The sequence below is a fragment of the Diplotaxodon limnothrissa genome, linkage group LG22 (genome assembly GCF_057381915.1).
Source record: "Diplotaxodon limnothrissa isolate DT_005_m linkage group LG22, D_limnothrissa_male_GT1.1, whole genome shotgun sequence".
Taxonomy (NCBI): Eukaryota; Metazoa; Chordata; class Actinopteri; order Cichliformes; family Cichlidae; genus Diplotaxodon; species Diplotaxodon limnothrissa.
The window spans coordinates 18,780,625-18,802,522 of record NC_140616.1 but is presented as its reverse complement, the minus strand read 5'-3'; the positions used below and the strand labels follow the sequence as shown (position 1 = coordinate 18,802,522).

The 21,898-nt window shown below is 40.4% G+C and overlaps 1 protein-coding gene across 2 annotated transcripts in view; it reads left to right on the top strand.

Annotated features, from left to right (window-relative positions):
• kcnq4 (potassium voltage-gated channel, KQT-like subfamily, member 4) overlaps window positions 1-21,898 on the top strand; it is a 53,747-nt gene that overhangs the window by 19,012 nt on the left and 12,837 nt on the right. For both annotated transcript variants that reach the window (XM_085345961.1, XM_085345960.1), the window contains exons 2-9: window positions 10,299-10,389; window positions 11,619-11,745; window positions 12,055-12,230; window positions 13,282-13,407; window positions 18,124-18,234; window positions 18,332-18,427; window positions 18,540-18,628; window positions 21,064-21,189. In XM_085345961.1, coding sequence (XP_085202087.1) covers window positions 10,299-10,389; window positions 11,619-11,745; window positions 12,055-12,230; window positions 13,282-13,407; window positions 18,124-18,234; window positions 18,332-18,427; window positions 18,540-18,628; window positions 21,064-21,189 — 942 coding nt within the window. The remainder of the gene's footprint in view (window positions 1-10,298; window positions 10,390-11,618; window positions 11,746-12,054; window positions 12,231-13,281; window positions 13,408-18,123; window positions 18,235-18,331; window positions 18,428-18,539; window positions 18,629-21,063; window positions 21,190-21,898) is intronic.

The following is a 21,898-nucleotide window of genomic DNA, read 5'->3' as shown; positions in this document are numbered from 1 at the left end:
TGCTGTGGTTTTAAGAGGTGCACAGTCTTAAGCTCATATTTCAACTTTAATCCTGACAGTAATGGGAAAAAAGTGGAGAAAAATAGACAAGGGAGTTTAAAGTCAAGTGTTTTCAAAATGATAAGGTTTGAAAATATGTCTTAGAAGTATAAATTGTTGGAAAACCAACTAAATAAATATTGGAAATGTCCCTTGGAATTTGTGGATTTAAAAAAACAAACAAATTAGACCTGATGCTCTGGTGGAGAGTCACTGAAACCATTATGTTACTGATATTCAGACACACAGTAAAACCATTAAAGAAATGTGGCCTTTTAAAAGTGCACTGTTATTTTCAATAATCCTTTAAGCTAAATTTCATGTTCACAGTCAGTGAGAGCCTGGAGCAAACATCCAGGGAACGGAAGAAGCTTTCTGTTCTTCCTGCACCTAAACGAATAGTGTCAATGAATCAAAAGCAAGGAACAAAGGACTCGATTACACTGTGATGTCACATTAATTGTGTGTATGTGTGTGTGTATATGTGTGGCTGGCAGATACTTTTAAGGCTGCTGTGACTGGGAGTGACATTCCCCAGCAGGGAAAATGTATCAGTCTAATTGGCACTCTGTTTAAAATTCATCATCTGTGGACAGACAGTGGAACAGCGTGGCAGTCAGTGGCTCTTTGGTGACTACATTTGATTGTCTGGCTTTGCAGCAGGCTTGGCCTGCGACTGAGAGAGAACGTAATGAGAACGTGCAGCAGGAGCCTGCGTATGTAAAACAAACTGTTTGGGCACAAGTGTCAGGTAGCGCCACATCTCGTGATGCAAACTGCCAAGGTTGCACAGCAGCGCTTCTCTCTTGACCTCTCAAGATGTAAATAATTTATCTAGTCTAATATTCCTGTAGGTTGTAGCATTCAGAGGAAAACAAACGTGTTCCTCTTGTTCCTGCACAAGACACTTATGTCCCCCCCCACACACACACACCCCCACTGCTGCCACCACACACATCAGCTCCCACCTTTCCTGGTGTGCCAGTACAAGAACCTATGAATTGCTCAGTCAGCTTCTTTTCTTGTGAAAAAGCACATTTCATCTCATTTGTTTGCATTTTTTTTTTTGCCTTAAAAAGTTTGCTGTCCCAGAAGGAGTAGGAGTAGGGGGAAGGGGTGGGGTAACCAATAGGCCCGGAGGCTGGCCTGCTTGGTGCCGTGCAGCCAACCTGCGCACATTTTCCCTGCAGTCGCTATTTAAGGAGAGTGAAATGCTATTAATATCTTTCTACCGTTTCCACCTTTCTCCAGTCTCTCCCTATTCTTTTTCTCTGCTGACGACACGCTTCCTCCTCCTTTTCACTCCCTGCTGCTTCACCTTTTTCCTCTCCAGGCACAGCTCGTTAGTCCAATGAAAGTCTAGAACTGTTTATTGTAGTTTTCTTTTTGTGTCCCCATTACGTGTAACTGTGATATGCTAAATTGCCACAGTGGCATTTGACATAGATTCTGATGTGTTTGTCAGACTATAAATAAATCTCTCGTTCCAACCGAGCTTTTCTGAGCATTTGTTCAAGCCGGTCTATATGTTTGCCAGTGCGTGCCCTTGCAGAAGGTGTCACTGCAAGTGTGTGTTCAATAATTGGACCGTGCTGTTATTTGTGTTTGTGCACCTGGAGCATGTGCACAGATTGCAGGTCAATGCCTGAGAGTCGTCGTCAGAGCCTCAGGGATCCAGGCCGGCGCCGTCCACACAAACACGCAGACACACACATGTACAGTAATAGGTATGACTTGACCCCATGGCCCTTTCGGTTTATGTCCATATTCACCTGCTCTTATTCTCCTGCTTCTCTTTAACTTCTTTCCCTTCACTGACTGAAATTGTGGAACTATTTTTCACTTTCACTTTAGGTACTTGATACCTAATTCTTATAAATATATGGTGAAAATAAAGACTACATTATCTCTTTTTCTTTCTCTGTCTTCTGTACTGCCGCCTCCTCGTCCTCCCCCTCCTCTGTTTTCTGTAACTGATAGCTGCTTTATCACCAAGTCGTGATTGAATCAAACCTGCATTTTCCCACAATCCAGCTCTGTTTCTCTCGACCTGGTATACTGGCTGGTGTACGCATAGAGTGCTAACATGCACACACAGTGTAATGAAACAATACACAATTTGATGTATGTTTATTAGAGCTGGTAACACCTTTTTATCTCACTTCAGCGTACTCACAGGCCGGCTGAAGTAATGTGAGAACTCCTTTTTCACTTATGTATGCTTACAGGAAAACAGCAGTAAAAGCACCTTGCCTAGCTTCCATTAAAAGCAATCTTCCTGCTCTGCGAGCTGCCGAACATTCATTTGTTGTCTGCCCCAACAGCAGACCAATGACCCTCTGGAGGTCTAAAGGCCCAGAGCCAAATTCTGTGCACTTTATACATACAGAGGCTTGTGGTCTGTATTACGGATCTTTAGAGTTTCAGCATAGAGATGCTTCTCTTTCTCTCTTGGTCTCTCTATCTCTCCCTCTCTTACTGTGCTTGCATTTTTCTTGATTCTCCACCGTGTCCACGAGACAAATTACACTCTTGGATGTTGGAGAAAAGTCAGATATTCTCTGTACAAAGCAGAGCATGCATTATTCTTTTTATAAACTTCTGGGGCAATTACTAAGCCTTTGAGCAGACAGCCTTTCAGTAAACTTATTGAGTGGCTCACTTACATAATGTATTGTATTTATTACATCATGGCAATCTTTTTGATGTGAAACATCTACACTCATATGAAAAAGAAAGTTTTCACAGGACACATTTGCAGTCCTGTGGAAAACAATTAAGTACACACTCACTATAGGAATTAAGTAACAACCATGTGTTGCTAATCAAATCCACTTGATTAACTGATAAATAATAAGTGTGAGCATCGCTATAAAAGCGGAAGTCTTGGCAGGCTTCTTGTCTGGAGCATTCATGTGTGTGTTAACACAGTGCCAAGCAGGAACGACATCAGCAGCAATCTCAGATAGATAGGCCATCCAAACACTTTGATCATCCACAGCAGAAACATATAAGTCAGTCTACCCATGATTGGGCGTCCCAGTAAAGTCACCCCAAAGTCTGCAAAAAACCCAAGAGCTACATTTCAGAATCTCCCCGCCTCAGTCGTCATGGTAAATGTTAAAGTTGACGATGGTACCATTAGAGAAAGACTGCACAAGCATGGGTTGTTTGGAAGAGTTGCCAGGAGGAAACCTTAGCCTAGGTTTGCAAAGCTGCATCTGGACAAGCCACAAGACTTCTGGAACAATGCGCTTTGGACAGATGAGACCAAAGTGAAGATGTTTGGCCATAATGTACAGCACCAAGTTAGGAGAAAACCGCATATTAGCACAAACACATCAAGTGTCACAATGATGGTGGAAGTAGCCACATGACCTGAGTCAACCAAGACCTCGAAGAACACAAGTCAAATGTGGGTCATGCGACAGGATAACGCTCTCAAGCAGAGCAGCAAATCTCCAGCTGGATGTCTGAAAAATACAAGAATCAAGGAGCTGCAAAGGCCCAGTAAACGTCCATACCTCAACCTGATTGAAAAGCTGTAGTGGGAGCTTAAGAGAGCTGTGCATAATCAAATGCCTGCAATCCTCAATGAACTGAAGGTTTGTAAATAAGGCTGGGCCAAAATTCCTCCACAACGATGTGAGAGTCAAACAAAAAATGATTACTTCAAGTTAGTGCTGCCAAAGGTGGTTTTATAAGCTACTGAATCATGGGCTGTACAGGACTGCACAGAGTGCTGTGAAAACTTTCTTTTTCACAGGACTGGATGTATGTTTATTTATAATGTGCTTTTAACCTTCTTTTCCTCTGAGGTCACCCGGGCCTGTCATCATCCTGTGCTGAATATGTAAAGCAACGGCACTTTGATCTCTACCTCATAAAAAACATTATATCTTTAATGCCGACCTCAAAAGAGCATTTTTACTCTGACATTTCTGTTCTTTCTTCTCAAAATTCTTACATCTAAATCCATTTTGAATCTCTTTAAAAAAATAACCTCAATATAAGGGTACTTTATTGAGGCAGGTTAAAGTCAAAGCTGAGTCAATTTTCTTTCAGTGTCCCATGAGGCCAACCATGCTGAATTGGTGGATTTCAACTGATGCTTTGCTCTTAATTGACATTTCCCTGAAAGGGAGGGCGTGATGGTGTGTGGTGATGCTGGGGTGGATGGAGAAATGTGCCTTCAGCAGAAATGTGACTCCCTCTCGATATTCATCATGCGTGGCCTAACTGTCTGCTCGTCTATTTTGCTTGATTATGCATTTATATCTTAATGTTCATAAGTAGAAAGAAGCAAATGCGTCTACTTGGTGGATCTTAACAGGCCTCTTAAATATATAGAAGAGCCGTAACAGAACGTAAAAGTGAAGGCAATGAAAAAGGTCATCATACATGTCAGATAACTTTAAAAATCTGGATATTATGCAGTATCAGTGGTCTCTTTGACTGAATTTGGGCATATTATATTTTCCCAAGCACTAGTCAGCATTGTCATCCAAATAGCTTTGTTATTTGTATTAGTAATAAACAATATATCAGTGAATTATTTCAAAGGATTTTTGTTTTTATTTGAGCCAAGGAGCTAAGTGGGGTTGGTGGTCAGAAAAAATGGAGGGAAACTGAAAGGGGGAGTAACACTTTGTGCTTAGTGATTTTAGGATCTTATTTTCCTCTGACATTTGCACCAATCAGGCACACTCCTTATAGGTGAAGTGAATAAATAACATTTATTCACTCATTACAATGCTCTGCTGGGAAACCTGGGGTCATAGGGTTAATGTATATATTAGACGCAGAGCAGAGTTCTGCATGGCAACAGCACTCCCCGAAGGCAGCAGCCTCCCCCGTTAGAACAGAAATACTCAGGAGTATCATTGAGGAGCACTTGAGGTCTTCACCCCAGATGTTGATGCGATCTTGACCTACGGAGGCTCTACACCCAGGCCCTGATTGGTCAGAGCTATTTTTGGCAGCACAAGGGGAGACCTCCTTGACATTTTGTTTTAATGTTGTGACAGATAAGGGTACATATCCAACATACTGGAGAAAATGTGATAATGTCCACACCATTTATGTAACTTTACCTCTCTGCAGCACCACCGTGGATTTTGAATCAAACAATTTGGAGCCTGTATTTCATGAATAGTTAATGAAATACTTTTATTAAACATGTGTGGAATTAAAGCTCAAATTCTGCACTTTGTGCTTCAAATCAAACGACTGTTTGATATAAAATCTACTTTGGTCTTTTAATGCTACATGTACGTTTGGCTGATATTAATGCTCATCTGTGGCTTGTGAACAGGATGAGATGAGTTTTGAAGGGTTTGTTGCATCATAGCAGAAGTAGATTTTATAAATATGCAGTCTAGTTGCAGAAACGGATACGATGACTCATTGAACTGTATAGAAATTGCTGTATGCAAGGGATAGTATTGTATTCAGGTAAATGCAGAGTTGTGTTTCTACGGGAATGTTGTGTCTGCATTTTGTAAAAGTCAAGCTGTCGATCCCGCTGTCTGTGCTCTAACTTGTTTCCTGTCATAAAGCACAAGTCAATGAACCCCCCTGAAATGCTGCTCCAACGAATCTCCTCCTCACCGTATTACACACAACGCTTTGAGTTAATTGGAGAGGAAGGAGAGGGTTTAGTCAGCACATTGCTCAGCTGATGAATGACCAAAATGCATTGTTTGCCGAGAGTCATCTCAGTGTATTTTTCAAACTATCCCTTCTGTGGCTGGAGCACTGTTTACGCCTCGGTGGGCTAAAAAATATACAATGGTAATTAGGAGGTGTCTGTTTATTCACGCGTGGTGTCCGGTGTCTTTCTAGCTGTCTAAGATCTGCTCTGTCTTTCTATTTGTCTCACTATTGGGAAACTGCGGCTGGGCAGGCAGACAAAACAAAAACAGTCTGAGAAGTCGCTCACTGACTCACATCAGTTCAGTTTCATTCAGTTGAGAAGAGTGAAAGTGAGACGTGTTTTTTTTTTTTTTTTTACGAGAGCACGAGTTAGACCATTCAGATCAACTAAATCTTTACTGCTGGATTTTAATCAGCTTAATTGATAATGAAGGCTAATATTATCGGCTGATAATTGGCTGTTTTTATATTGAAATTTCTAATGGCCAATAAGTGAAAAAGAAAAAAAGAAAAGAAGAAATGAGAGATAACCCATAAACCGTGTTACGAGTGTTGGGGTTGCATAGTGTAAAAAAAGAAAGAAAATCAGCCGATATATTGGAATATCAGAGTTTTAAATCACCTAATATTGGTGTCAGTATCGGTCTTAAAATTCCTAAAAATCAGCCAGTCTCTATAATTTATTAACATTTTGTAAATTTGTAAAATATATTTAGTTATTATGTACTTATTAATAATTGGGAAGTATATACTTATTATATACTTTCCATTATATTTAACGTATTATATTTATTATATTTAATCCATCCATCCATCCATTCGCTTCCGCTTATTCTTTTCAGGGTCGCGGGGGGCGCTGGAGCCTATTCCAGCTGTCATAGGGCGAGAGGCAGGGTACACCCTGGACAGGTCGCCAGTCTGTCACAGGGCCAACACACAGGGACAGACAACCATTCACATTCATTATTTGGATTATCCAATTAACCTGTCCCCTCAAGCTGCATGTCTTTGGACGGTGGGAGGAAGCCGGAGTTCCCGGAGGGAACCCACGCAAACACGGGGAAAACATGCAAACTCCACACAGAAAGACCCCGGCCTGATGGTGGAATTGAACTCAGGACCTTTTTGCTGTGGGGTTATAGTAGCCCTTTAAAGCAGTACTTAGCCACCCTTTTTGTCGGATTTTAATAAGTTCCTCTTCATCTGTCGTCATGTTCCAAATGTGGTCTTTTCACTTGTCTTAAATAACTTTTCAGTAGCTGGGACCACATCCTCATTTGTAGGAGTCGTGTGCATGAATTGAGCCTGCGGTTTTGGGGAAAGGCCTCAGAGGGGAGTAGCATTGGGCCGGGCCGATCCGCATGCACTAATGAGAGGTGAATGAATTGAAAAAGGGAGCGAGGAAAAGCCGACAGAACGCCAAAAGGATGAATGTGTGGTCCTGCTCCTGAAATTCAGATAAATTATTTCCAATGAAACATACTCTTTCAACACTTTCACACACTTAATTTACTTTTTAGTATAGACCATATTTTTAACCCGTTCACACTATTTTGAGAAATAGTACAACATCATTGCAAACACTCACTTCTTCTGCTCCAGCTTTGCTCACCTAGTAATTGATTTCCTCCCAGGCTTCTGATTGGCCTACAGTTATATACATACAGTCGCTTTGGCGTGGTCTTGGCAGCGCTTGATGTAGTTTTTAAAGTTTTCGTGTGGAGGGAGATGTGTTTTAGACGGTGTTTGTGTGCATTTGATTTAAAGAGTAAAAGCAGAAAGCCCCCATTTAAAAATATACCCATGCACATGTCAATGTAGCCTCATCTACGTCGACTTGCTACAGCTTTTTAATATAGTAATGAATGACTATGTGCAGCTGTATATTCTCAGCTGTATTTTCTTTACAACCTGGCGTCACACATGCTGTTTGAATGATTATTTCCCCCTTAAAAAACATGTAGATCTATTTCTTCACATCATGACCAAAGAAATAAATCCACATATTGCCTCCTGTCTATCTGTGCTGTCTTCCCTGGACATTTGTTAGTTTTTCCTGATCAATCAGTCAAGAGGTCACAAAAAAGATCTACTCATTTATTCTTGCTCCTGCCTGTTATTTTTATTTTTCTTACACTTCATGTGAACCCAAGAGATGGTGATGGACTGAGACAAATCAGGTCTTTCTTATCGTTTCTTCTTCTGCTGAACATAAATAGGTTTCCAATTTCTTTTTGTTTTTGTTTCACATGGCTGTTGTCCTCTTTCCCAGTGGAACATTTCTCAGTGGAAACGGTATACAGATCAGGCTTTGTGTGCTTCTCAGTTCAGCTGTTGTCATCTGACCTGCTGCTTTTTTGCAAAGCAGCTTTTTAATGCAAACGCTTTAAATGCATTTCATTTCTCACACATTAGCCCAGTTAGAGACTTGTTGATCGTATTACTGAAGATAAAGGGCACCATTGTGCGAGGCTTTGAGAACTGGTTTCGGGTCCAGCAAGTGTTCTCTAACTTTGGGCTGTGACATGTTGACCAGCTGGACCAGCAGCTGCCACCTGGATAATCCTGCCTTGTTGTTCTAGATTTCAAATGGCACAAAGGGCAGCCAGGGAGTGGTTGTGTGTTTGTTCATTTCTCTCAGCTCTTTTTTGCTGTATCTTTTACCGACTTTGTTCTCAAATGGTCCTTCCATGTTCACTGTTATTGTGCTGTGGATCATGTTGTGGAGCTGCGGAGTTGCAGTATGTGGTTAAAGCCAAAAGCAAAGCAGCTGAGCTCCATCACGCTATTGGGGTGATCTGTGATAATCTTACCATTGTTGAGGTAATCTCGGTGTGGGTAATGAAGTTCTTGTGGTTGTCTGACAGTTAGTTTTTAGTCTCACCGAGAATATGCGATTAAATAAATTCATTGTAGCTCTCTTGAGGAACCAATTATATATATATAAATACAATAACATCATTAACGGATAATGAAAATAAAAAGAAACATTATTTTCTAACATAATCAGCATGCTGAGCCTCCTTTAATCGCACTTACACTGAATCTAGCAATAACTTTTTCCACCTGTTAAGTGGGACAGCGAGGTGCAGTAGTGCCAGTGTTTTCCTCTTTTAGGCCCCACGCAATTCCAGAAACACACTAACATGAAATTTGAGTTGATGCCCTGTGCGTAGTGAGGAAAATATTGTTGAATGGCATCAAATATTTTGTTGTTAACAGCTAATGTCTGCATGTGAGAACTGTGATAATAGATTCGGCATTTTAAAATGTTCCCTAACAGTTGTCCTGAACTTAATGATGGAAATTCTGACTTCCCACATCTGCAGAGACACTGAAAAAAATTAAGTGCTTATATAAAGATGAGAGCAGCTTAAGCATGAGACAGAATCAGTCAGAATTTATGTTGTGTTTAATTTCAGGGGAGTTCTTGAGCTCAAGTGGCCATTACTTCTGTGGGGCGAAGTTTTTTTCCTAGCTGAACCGCAGGTTTCCATTTGCTATTGTCCTAATCTAAAAGATTATTTTAGATTATTTATTTTATTATTTTATCCATAATAATAATAATTATATTATCCATGTGCCATTAGACCAACCCTTCTGAATTTTTATTATATTATTATAATCATATATATACTCCTGATGATTATATATGATTATATATATAACTGTGATGTTATATGTGGATGTTATATGTGCTGCGAGTGGAGAGCGAGACTAAAATATCATTAGCATGTCACAATAAAGGTTTATGGCAGGAGTAAGCAGTACTTCTGATACACAAACCACACTCAGAAGATCAAGTGATTGCGGCTGGTTTTCTTGTCTTCTGATTTATGTTTAGCTGTTTTATTGATTTCATTGATCGTTCGCAGAGTTATTCAGGATGTTTCACAACAGAATGAAATAGTTTCTGGCTTGTATGTGGACCACATTTTTATTTTTTGATAATAAAAATAAAAATACAATTAAATATGAAAATGAAATAAAATTTAAACATTTATTTATTTATAACTTTTATATACTCACTTGCCAGGGGTATATTTTGGTGAGTCCATGCAAATTGTAACCTCAGCTTAGCTCCCAGGACTGGGTGCAGTCTTCTGCTGCTCTAGCTAATCTGTGTATTTAGACATGTTCTGTATATCTTTAGTTACTGTTGCCTTCCTATCAAAGCAGTCTGCCCCTTTTCCTCTGACCTCTGACATCAACAAGGTTTTTTTTTCACTCAGAGAACTGCTGCTCATTGGATATTTTCTCTTCTTCAAACCATTGTCAGTAAACCCTAGAGACGGTTGTGCACAGAGTTGCTGCCATTGCTGCTCATTAGATATTTGCAGTAATGAACAGTTAAATCAGGGTATGTAATAAGGTGGCAGTTGAATGGCCTGACAATTTATGCAAAAAACAAACAAACTTGGTTCCATTAGAGTGATTTTTGTCCTACTCACTGAATATGACCGTTTGCATTGTGTTACAGATCAGCAAGTGTTTTCCTGCTTTGTGTGCAGTAATTTTTTGTGTTAGCGGTTAATCATGCAGAGACTAAACAATATATGTAATGAACTGTGTGTGTAACTGGTGTGTTTTTGTGTGTGTTTCAGTTTTCTTCTGGTGTTCAGCTGCTTAGTGCTGTCCGTGTTCTCCACCATCCCCGAACACCAGAAAGCCGCAAACCAAGGTCTCTTCATCCTGGTAGGACCCCCTTCTTCCCTCTAGTTTGCCCTCTTGTTTATACTTATACAAACACATTTATGGCAGCTCCAGTGCACATCGTCACACGCTGTCCTTGCATGCATGCCGTCTCACTTGCTGCAGTCCATCCATGCGTGCTTGCGTATGTGCTTTTCTTTACCGTTAGCGGCGCAGATAGCCATGTAAGCAGGTGGGAGGATTCAGGTGTTGTTGACTGCGCAGGAAATCACAGACATGATGCACTAATCCTAATAGCTATCCCTTAATCCCCTCTCTTCCTCTGTACTTCAGCTGCTTTAGTGAAAGGTAATGGACACCCTTTTCCTCCTTCCTAACCTGACTCGTCCTCTCTCAGCCACCTTTTCCCCCTCTCTCTTCCCACCTTGCGCTTCATAACGTGTTATTTAATGGTAGTACTCTTCACTTCCACATTCCCTCCCTTCACTCTTTCGATCAATCACCTGGCCATTAGCAGACAATCACCCATTAGTGGATTTTACTTACATGAACATTTGCTCTAATGACAGATTGGTTCAGCGCATTATAAACTGTCTGCACGGTCCAGAAACCTGAAAGCAGGAAAGACGCGTGGAAAATGGTTTGACTTGAGTCAGAACTCTAAAGCTGTTAAATTTTCAGTTTAGAAACTGAACATATGACACGAATGTCCCTGGCTACGGTTTTTCTCTCTCTGCTAAGACCTTTAAAATGATATCATGGGAAAGGTTTAATAAACAGAGTGCAGGGAATGTAAATCATGTTATGAAGATTCACATTAGTTCATGTGTTACTGTAAAAAAATGTAAAATATACTTCCCAGCTAGATGTTCATCACATGCAGTGTGACATATTGTGTACTTTTCATGTTACCATGATCCTTTCCACAGCACTGATATTTTTCCTTTTGTTTTTCTTTGTGGTCTCTCAACATAGAGGCTGTGTTGAGTTCACTTGAAAGGTAACATGGTCCTTTTTCCGAAAAAGGCGTTTAGCGTGTGGCTACAACACAAGCTGAACATAACCATGATCCAAAATGGATCACTGGCAACTTGATAGACGTTGGGCACATAAACACCAGATTGCTACTTTAAATAAAATAGACAGCTCTGTTTGGGAGGCAGTTGGTGAGCGTGACACTGGTTTAACAATTTAATGGGAACCCTGTAAAATGATGATTAGTTGAACAAACATAACTGACCCCTCTTTCACTCTGTGTGTGTCGCTTGCAGGAATTTGTCATGATCGTGGTGTTTGGCTTGGAGTACTTCATCAGGGTTTGGGCAGCCGGATGTTGCTGCAGATACCGAGGATGGAAAGGACGACTGAAATTTGCCAGGAAGCCTTTTTGTGTCATAGGTTAGAGTGTGTTTATTTGTGTTTTCCACCTGTTTTCTACTGATTTGGTGCTGAAAAAGCAGCTTAAAGTTGGAACCACTGACATTTATGGCATTAAGAGGGGGTGAAATTTCATAATTCACAGAAGGAGCCTGTAAGGAATGTTTCTCCTCTTATGGGAATTGCCTCTATAATAGCTACATTATGTAACACTGAAATAAGCCTGCGCCACGTCGCTGGAAAATATGTGAAACTATTAATGTATTCATATAAAAGTATCCCTCGGGTGCTGTTTCTTTCTTTGTCATGATGTGAACATCTTCTCTCTAGACTTCATTGTGTTCGTGGCGTCACTGGGAGTGATTGCAGCAGGCACGCAGGGCAACATCTTTGCTACGTCCGCCCTGCGCAGCATGCGTTTTCTTCAGATTTTGCGTATGGTACGCATGGACCGACGAGGAGGCACCTGGAAACTTCTGGGCTCCGTGGTGTATGCTCACAGCAAGGTGGGAATGAGAGGCTGATAAATATGCAGTTAGGTCCCTATGTTTTTGGGCGGTGACACAAAGTAAGATTTTCAAAAGTAGCTTAAATAAGAGTTTTTCAAATCAAACAATGGCCAAATCAGTTTCTTAATTCCAGCACAACAGAGCAGCTTTTCAGTTACTGAAGTCAAAACTGGAGGTGGAGAAACCCACGAACAAGCAAGGAGGAAACATGGCTTTCAATGATGCCCCTGGGATCTACACTTCAGTCCCTAAATGCAAAATTTCATCTGCATATTAAAAACAATCATTTAGCTTGGCAGTTATTTTAAACCTGTGAAAATGGGGAGCTGTGTATAACAACGTCTGTAGTTTCTGAACAGTTAACGTAATACTTTGGTAAAAACTTTCAAGTAAAAGTGAAATTTGCACTTCAGTGGCATGGTGATTGTTTGATGTAAAATCCACTGTGGTGGTGTACGTTGTCCAAACTCATCATACACATGTTCTGACATGTAAACACTGTTTATCTGGTTTATGTTTAAGCAATAACATTTCATTGATTAAGTTGTACACTGAAAATGAAAAGTAAGCTAATACACAGTAGCCACTTGCAACATTATGGATTATTATAAGAGCAGAGAGGAGGCTGAGGGCTGCCATTAAAAGGCCCGCGATGACATGATGGGAACTAATGGGATAAATATCTCAATAGCTTTCAGCGTCAAGGAATATCTTGTGACTCTAATGGATGACCAGCCGTTGTTTGATTACATTCACAGGCCTCAAACATCAAACTCGCTGCTCATTTCTGGCAAATTAGCTGTTACCTTGTTGTGCTGACTTCCTCGCCTGTCACCCAGCATTCGGTTGGAGAACACCTATATACGGCTGTCATGATGATAATGGTGATGAATTGATGCATCAGCTGTCAGAGCAGCCAAGTCAAAGTGGAAGCCAAATGTGATTATGATGAGATTTTAGCCCATAATGATAATAGAGATACAGCAGAGACTGTGGTGGATTGTGATGCTGCTGACAGGTGTGACTAATACCACTGTCTGTCTCACAGGAGTTGATCACAGCCTGGTACATAGGTTTCCTGGTCCTGATCTTTGCCTCCTTCCTCGTCTACCTGGCAGAGAAAGACATCAACTCAGACTTCAACACTTATGCAGACTCCCTCTGGTGGGGGACTGTGAGTATTGCTAACTGTGCCCATATTTGGACTCCCTTTGCAAACATCCCTTTATCATCTTATCATCTGTGATTTAAATGCTCGAGTATACCCAGATGGGATCTATAAATTAAGATTCAGGAGGTGGTAAATGTGTTGTTTTTGGCCAGTTTGTTTAAAGAAAACTCAGTTGTAGGTGAGTGATTGTTGTGTTATCTGAATGTGCATTTCACAAACCTTTAGGTATGTGAGCTGTGCATTTTGTCTGTCTGACTGTCAACAAGACTGCAAAAAATCTGCCAGGCTGAGTTCCACAATGGAGCAAGAGCAATAGAAGAGCCCATTAAGTTTTGGCGTGGATCCACAGAGCTTCTATTAAACTTCTCACTAGAGAGTGATATTATACCCCTCTCGTCAAACTGACAGGTCATTAATTATTCATGAGCTCCGGAAGTCCGGAAGTAATTAAATTATTCATGAGCTCCGGAAGTAGGAAGTAATTAAGTAATAAAAATATGATATTCATAAAAATATGATATTCATAAAAATATGATATTCATAAAAATATGATATTCATAAAAATATAATTGATTATTTAGAAAGTTTCTTATATATCAAAATAGCATTCTTTTATTTCTTTAAGCAATTAAATTTTTATTTTTATTTTTTTATGCTCAAAAAACGCCATCTGGTGGCGGGTCAGTGTGTGTGTGTGCGCGCGCGCGCGCCCGAGGCTGTGTGTCTGGGCGCGCGGGGGCGCGCCCGTGTCTCCGGACCGTGCTCTCTCGGGCTCCGTGCTCATGTGTTTAAAAATGTATTAAACCATATTAAAATTGTTTAGTTAAACTTGTGCTTTTGTAACGTTCAGTTTTTTTTTTTGTAAAACATAAAAACAACAAAACTTAAGACCTTAAGAATCTCCTTATGAATGTTGTGAATATCTAGATCATTGGTGTTTGGATTTGAGGGTCAACAGGGCGAACACTGAGGCTGGGTATTAGAAATACAACATGGCAACATGAGACATGTTAACTCTGAGAACACTAACATCTAGATTAAGGTGTGAGAGGTAAATACATAACAGAAGCTAAAAAGGAGTTGCTTGTCTCTAGATTAGTTAAAATAAATTGAAAATAAACTGATTTGAACACGTTTGATGCATTATACAAAAAAAGGTTCATGATGTAGTTCACATGATCTAAGCAAGAGTGACTCGGAATCTCAAATGTTAAAGTACACTTACTGATTGTACTTTTACTACATGAGCTAATGTAGATGCTCTAAAAGCACGCTGGCTGAAAAAGAACCACACGTTTGGAGAAACTGTGCTGTAACTTCTCATACTGTGAAGTTTTCTGACAAAAGTGAATTGAAAACTTATGCTGTACAGTTTACTAAGGGGTCCTTTGCTGGGCCATGAGCAATTACACAAAAGAACAAGTTAAATTTCACCATAACACTGACTGGAGAAAAGCCAAATTGGGATTCTAATTGACATTACAATTGAAATCAGTGCTGTGATAGTTAGTTTAAGATCACAACCTGATTTAAAACACAGTCTAACATCAACATTCTTGCCCCTGAAAATAGGTCAGGATGGCCGAAAAATGTACTTTAAAAATGAGATTTTCTTTTTGTTTCATTGGAACAGTAAAGTACCATTACAAAGAAATGAGTACACCTTTGTAGATATCACTGATATGGAGTTTTTCATGTTTTACATACAGACTTTCTCATTTAAACCATGGTGACTTAAAAGTTTAGCAGCAAGACACTTGTTTCCTTTGTTCCATCAAACATTTCTTTCAGCCATCTGTGTTTATCAGAGCGATATGTGACTAATTTTTTATTGAATCACCAGAAAGTACACAAATACAAGATTAAATATTTTATTTATTTATCAAAGATACATAATTACACATTGATACAATGAATAAGGTGTCTATAAAAATTACACATGGTGTAAGAAAAACATTATAACATACAAATAAGTGTTTTAAGATAATCTGACATACTTTAAAAGCATAAGAATAAAAGTTTTTTTTTTTTTAAATCATGTTCTTTGATGATCACATTACATGTATCACATTTTTTAAAGCATAACGTAGGGTGTTCACAAAAACAGTTTTATGATTACTTTTTCCACAGTGCTTGTATGCCTCTTGCAAAACTATGTACTTATCACCATATGACATAATAACTCACGATTATGCAAGACCAGCCATGAAATGTCCGTCGCTTCATTACAATCATTTGTCCCCGCTGCTGCCCTCAGACCCAGTCTGTGGGGTAAAATTGCTTTTTTGGTGGTTCATAAAAAATATCTCAAAAAGCGATGTTAGTGAGGGGACCAGAAACACTGGGTTGCAGAGCAGTTGGTAAGGACTTGTATATTTCTGGAGAGTCTGCAAAAGCTGTCTTGCTCGTGCTCCTGATTGGATATGTGGAGCCCGGCTCTGATATCTCACTGGTGGCAGCTAAAGGTAGGCATGCCTTGGAGGCGGAGTTGGTCTCGGGCGCAATCTTTCAAACGAGCCTCACGGCATTTCAGGCAACCTCAGGCCGGAAACAACATCCGGTCACTCGCGGTCAAAATCCACGCAGAGCTGGTGTTTCGCAGGGATCAGGTTAACACATCTGGGTCTAAAAATATAAAGAAAAACAAAAAGAGTTTTAAAACACGCAAACTAGCAAAATATCAAAGGAGCATAACATAACAATAACAAGATGATATGAGATACCCGATGAGGCCATGATAGGTGATGTAGACATGTAATGTATAAACTTTTACGGGAGTTAAAAGTGGAGCTTATATATATTTTAAAGTGTATTGTACGTGGGATAGGCTCCAGCGCACCGCGCGAGCCTGAAAAAAGGATAAGTGGAGGCGAATGGATGGATGGATGGTGTATTGTACGTGTTACAAACCATTGTGATATTTATTTATTTTTTTTAAATGAAAGGATTGACAGAATGGTAAAAAGGAAAATGCAAAAATGTAGTTAGAGAGGAAGATTAACACTTACCGAATGATATGCGGATAAGGAAAGAGACGCAAGTTGCTGTTGAAATCGGCCGCTCCCTATGCGAACTCGCAAGCAGTCTGAGCGGTTCCAGTTGTTGATATGGCTGAAGGCAGGGGTCTTCTGGGAGCTCGGGGGTAGTCTTAACCTGAGCGGGAGATCATAAAAATCGGACCTGGAGCGGATTGGCTAACCGGGGTGCGAAGGGAGCGGTGCAATAGTTATGTGATTGGCAGCGGGGCGAAGTAAGGGGGGGAGTTGGTCTCCGGCGCAAATTTCGAACGAGGTAAGCAGCGCATTCGGGAGCAGAGCGGGGAGCGAACAAGCAGGAAAAAATTGTGCTCTGCAAGAAGTTGTGGATCGGAGATTAAGAGCGAGGTAGAACTTAGAGTGTGCGTTGAATTTTAGAGGTTGCTAGTAAGAGGGAAGTTTTTGAAGAAAAAAGACTAAGGATTTTCCCTGTTATCGAATATAAGGTTTTGGGAATAGAGGGGCACCCTAACAAGTTATTGTAGGGTTTTGGAGAAAACGCGGAGAAATTTTTTTTTAAAGGAGTTTTGGCTTTGTTTGGCTGAGCATGAAGGGAGCCGCGGGGCGCTGAATTTGAGAAAAAAGACTAAGGATTTTTTCAGGATTTCCCCTGTTATCGAATATAAGGTTTTGGGAATAGAGGGGGTACCCTAACAAGTTATTGTAGGGTTTTGGAGAAAACGCGGAGGGTTTTTTAAGGAGTTTTCCCTGCTTATGTTTCTAAGGAGGGTTAGGGTTAGGGGATCGCGAGTTTTTTCTGAGTATGAGTTTTATTCTAAATCTACAAATGCATATAAATCGAAATAAAGTTTTCCCCCAAGGCATGCAGCATGTGTTTGTGGCCATACTGAACGTTACAAAAGCACAAGTTTAACTAAACAATTTTAATATGGTTTAATACATTTTTAAACACATGAGCACGGAGCCCGAGAGAGCACGGTCCGGAGACACGGGCGCGCCCCCGCGCGCCCAGACACACAGCCTCGGGCGCGCGCGCGCGCACACACACACACTGACCCGCCACCAGATGGCGTTTTTTGAGCATAAAAAAATAAAAATAAAAATTTAATTGCTTAAAGAAATAAAAGAATGCTATTTTTTGATATATAAGAAACTTTCTAAATAATCAATTATATTTTTATGAATATCATATTTTTATGAATATCATATTTTTATGAATATCATATTTTTATGAATATCATATTTTTATGAATATCATATTTTTATGAATATCATATTTTTAGGAATATCATATTTTTATTACTTAATTACTTCCTACTTCCGGAGCTCATGGATAATTTAATTACTTCCGGACTTCCGGAGCTCATGAATAATTAATGACCTGTCAGTTTGACGAGAGGGGTATAATATCACTCTCTCTCACTCTTAGTCTTAGAGGAGGGTTCAGCGTGAGATAATTCACAGTGATTTCTAGTCACTGCAAAACATGTCATGAAAGATTGCTGTGGTTTTTAAATTGACAGAAATCACGGGTGGAAGTGAGTGCACTTTCATATCAGATCTTTTTTGTGGGAGTAACTTCAGCTTTCGTGAATATATGCTTGAAAAAATTGGCTCTTTGTAAAAGAAACAGTGCAACATGTCAGTGCAGTTTTTGAAAACTGGTAATTTATTAGGCCTCTTCTATTTTGAGCTCGAGATCTGTATTTCTTCCTCTACTCAGATAACTTTAACTACGATTGGCTACGGTGACAAGACCCCTCATACGTGGCAGGGACGGCTCCTAGCTGCCGGCTTTGCTCTTCTGGGAGTCTCTTTCTTTGCCCTGCCTGCTGTAAGTCTCCTATATTTACTCACAGTTCGCGACTCCTTCGGCATTGCCCAAAGTCACGAGTTGCACTCCTGACATTAATTTGATCTTTGACCCTCAGGGAATTTTGGGGTCAGGCTTTGCCTTAAAGGTTCAAGAGCAACACAGGCAGAAACACTTTGAGAAGAGGAGGATGCCTGCAGCAAACCTGATACAGGTGACGGCCACAGCAAGAGTCTCAAAAGCTGTTTCATTCACACTCAAGCAGGAAACCACACAGGCTGCTAACTTTCGCTGTTTTTATTGCTTTGTGTTTTTTTTTTCTTCAGGCTGCATGGCGTCTCTACTCAACAGATGCCAAACACTCCTATCTAACAGCTACTTGGTACTTCTACGACAGCATGTTGCCTTCTTTCAGGTAGGCGCTCCTACCAGGCTGAGCACTGAGTGGATTCAGCCATCAGAAATCTGCGGGCACCTTTGGCCGTGTTTGGTTGGAGTGTAAAGGCAGACAGAGATTTGAGAGTTGCATCAGAACATTTCTCAAAAAGCAAATCCTGAAACATGTAGAGAAGTTTGTGGTTTGGTTTCTGCTCATGCGTTCATATCGCTGCACACATCATGTCTGCTACCTGCAACCCTCTCTCAGTTAAACTGAGGATTGTAGTGACAGAAATGATTTTGATTTGCTCTCCATTTATTATTTAAGATTTCTGCCACCTCGTTTATTTTTTCAGATTTTTCTTCTACGCAGTGGTTTCTTACGTTTTGCATTTATGTATTAATTTGACTAATTTTTATTTTCTTAAAAGGAGGGGAACCTGAGAAACATGAAGAGACACATGCATCTGTTTACATTTAAATTAAGTCAGACTTGCACTGCCCGATTCTTACTCTTCACACATGTACAGTACCGTGCAAAGTCTTGAACTACTCCTCATTTCTTTATGTTTTGTTACCTGGCAATTATCAGAGGAATGCTTTGTTTGTTTATTTATTCATTTTCTTAAGCCACTTAACATTGTCCTACGAATCATTCAAGCAAAAAAAAGAAATAAAGCGCTGAACCAGTTCTGCTTCTGTGTCTAACAGACGACAAAGAACCAAGGTTGAATTGTATCAGTTTAAAGAAACTGAACATGTGGACAAATGGCAGCTCTAATACAACTATCTGTAGCAGATAGTTGTATTAGATCTACCACTGTCTGATCTGATCTGTGATCAAAAAGTGTCAAAACTGATGGAATTATGAACACAAAAAAGCCCACTGATTTAGTACCATATGGAAATCATCTGATTTGTAACGGCTTCATTTTTCAGGATTGCAGTGATCACAAACACATTGCCTATTGAGTGAAAGCAAGCCTGCATAAAAAACACACAAAGAAACACTATCAGTCATGGATTGGCCTCCCCAGAGCCCAGACATCAACATTATTGATCATGCTGGCAAAGAACCGAACAAAAGGTAGCCAACAGAAGAGCTTTGAATGTCCTTCAAGGAGTCTGAAGAAATATTACTGAAGACTAGGGCTGCCACGATTAGTCGACTAGTCACGATTACGTCGACTATCAAAATCGTCGACGACTAATTTAATAGTCGACGCGTCGTTTGAAGCTTTGTAAGATCACAAAAGACGCAGGAATCAGTAGTAGGATTTAAGAGTGTAATAATGGACTGAAACAGAAGATGGCAGCACTGCATGTCCAAGGATGCCAGCTGCCGTTAAACCCCGAAGAAGAAGAAACTGTGTCCCAGAATTCATAGCGCGGCCCATCGCGGCCCTGCTTAGTTTCCAACAATGGCGGCAGCTGGTTAGTTTTAATATTATTCTTATTATTCTTTCTGGGTCACAAAATAAACGTTTAACATATTTTCAGGCGAGAATGTAGCTGTGTAAACCTCAAATATCTGCTCAGTTTATCAAGACACCACATATTTTCAAAAGCGCTCCGACGTTTTCGGAGACGTCTGTTACCCACTAGCTCGATAGCTAGCCGGGGGCTAGGCTAACTAGAGCCGTGAGAACATCGGACTCCCGGCAGATCGTTTTCAAACCCACCGCCGTCTTTCACTACTCAGGTTAAACATGATATATAAGTCACTTAGATAACTTCAAAATGTTGTTTGGCTTTTTTCAGTGTTTTATTTGTTCCTGAGTAAATCGGTTTGGCTGAGATTAAAGTTATAGTTTTTACACAGCTGAATAAACGTCAAGCAGACAGCTGATCATCAGAAGTGTGAGATGCTGGAGAATTTACTCCGGTGTCCTGTTATATTTTAGATAGCAAGGAGTTTATTAAACTCCACCGAAACACTCTGCAAATGTCATTAAAATTTAATAAACTATCATCTTGTCTTTATTTTTAGTTAGCACATACCTTAAACACTTAAAGCTGAAAGCTAATGATAGTTATATAAGAGCAGATGCTGCTGGTGCAATAAGCTGTATGCTGTATGTTCAATGGATGATGATCTGATTAGTCGACTAATCGCAAAAGTAATCGCTGACTAGTCGACTATCAAAATAATCGTTTGTGGCAGCCCTACTGAAGACAGCTTAAAGACTCGATAAGAATGCTCGCCTTTTTCCTAGTATTTTGTGTTTCCATGTATGTTTGCACGTGTTTTTAATATCTCTGTGCACCTATTTCCCATTTTCAAATATAAACAAATCAGCTTTGGCTCAAGACATTTGCACAGTACTCTACATCTTAGATCTTTCATGTATCCCTCTTGTTTTGAGCGTTTGGACCATCGATTTGGCCTTTTTGTTAGTTTTTCCCTCCATTTGTTGCCTTTTTGTTCATTTGTTCATGTGTTTTTTGTTTATTTGTGCACGTGGGTGTCAGAGAACTGACGCTACTGTTCAGTCACCTCCAGAGACAGCGTAACACCAAGAAGGTTCTCCACAACTCCTACCACACGCTGCTGTCTGGGCTGCGGCCCTACAGCTCCCCCTACCTGTCGGGGGACAGGTACGCAACAGCCTCACAGTACATCCAGGCAGGGTGACAAAAGTCTGCCTATAGTCCTGCTGTAGGCAATAAGACACAGAACAATACACTCAGCAGGTGTACACATGCAAAAGACACGCTGCTTCCAGAGCTTTCTGCATGTACGCCTTTTATCTAACAGTTCTTCACTAATGTGATCTGAGACCACTGTGTTGCAGGCCCTCCTGCTTCTCTGCATCTTTGTCTGCTTTAGCGCATACTCCTGCCATTTCCACCACCTCTTGCTGTTCACTCACCAGTTTCCTCTTCCTGTCTTCATCTTTCTTCCCCTATTATTTCCATCGTATCTTTTCCATGCCATCCATCCTCCATCTGTTCTCAGGAAGGCAGAAGTTCCATGCAGGTTTGTTCTCCAAGTCATGAGATGTGCTTGTTGAGTAAAGGGCATTCATAGCTGGGATAGATTCATTAGCATAAACTCAAACCAAAGTAACACAGGGCTGTTTATCTAATTTGTAAACAGTGGAGTTATGCATGAGAGCGAAGCACATTAAGGTTTTTGAATATTAAGTTTTGTTGGTAGGATTGTCTCGTTATTGAGGAGCTGCTGTCCCACCGTGATGTTTAATGGACTGTCTTGATGAATATACTCAGGTGAAGCATTACCTTCTACCCTGGCATGACCCTTTCCCACCAACTGATCCCACCTAACTGCTAACTGAGCGTGTCT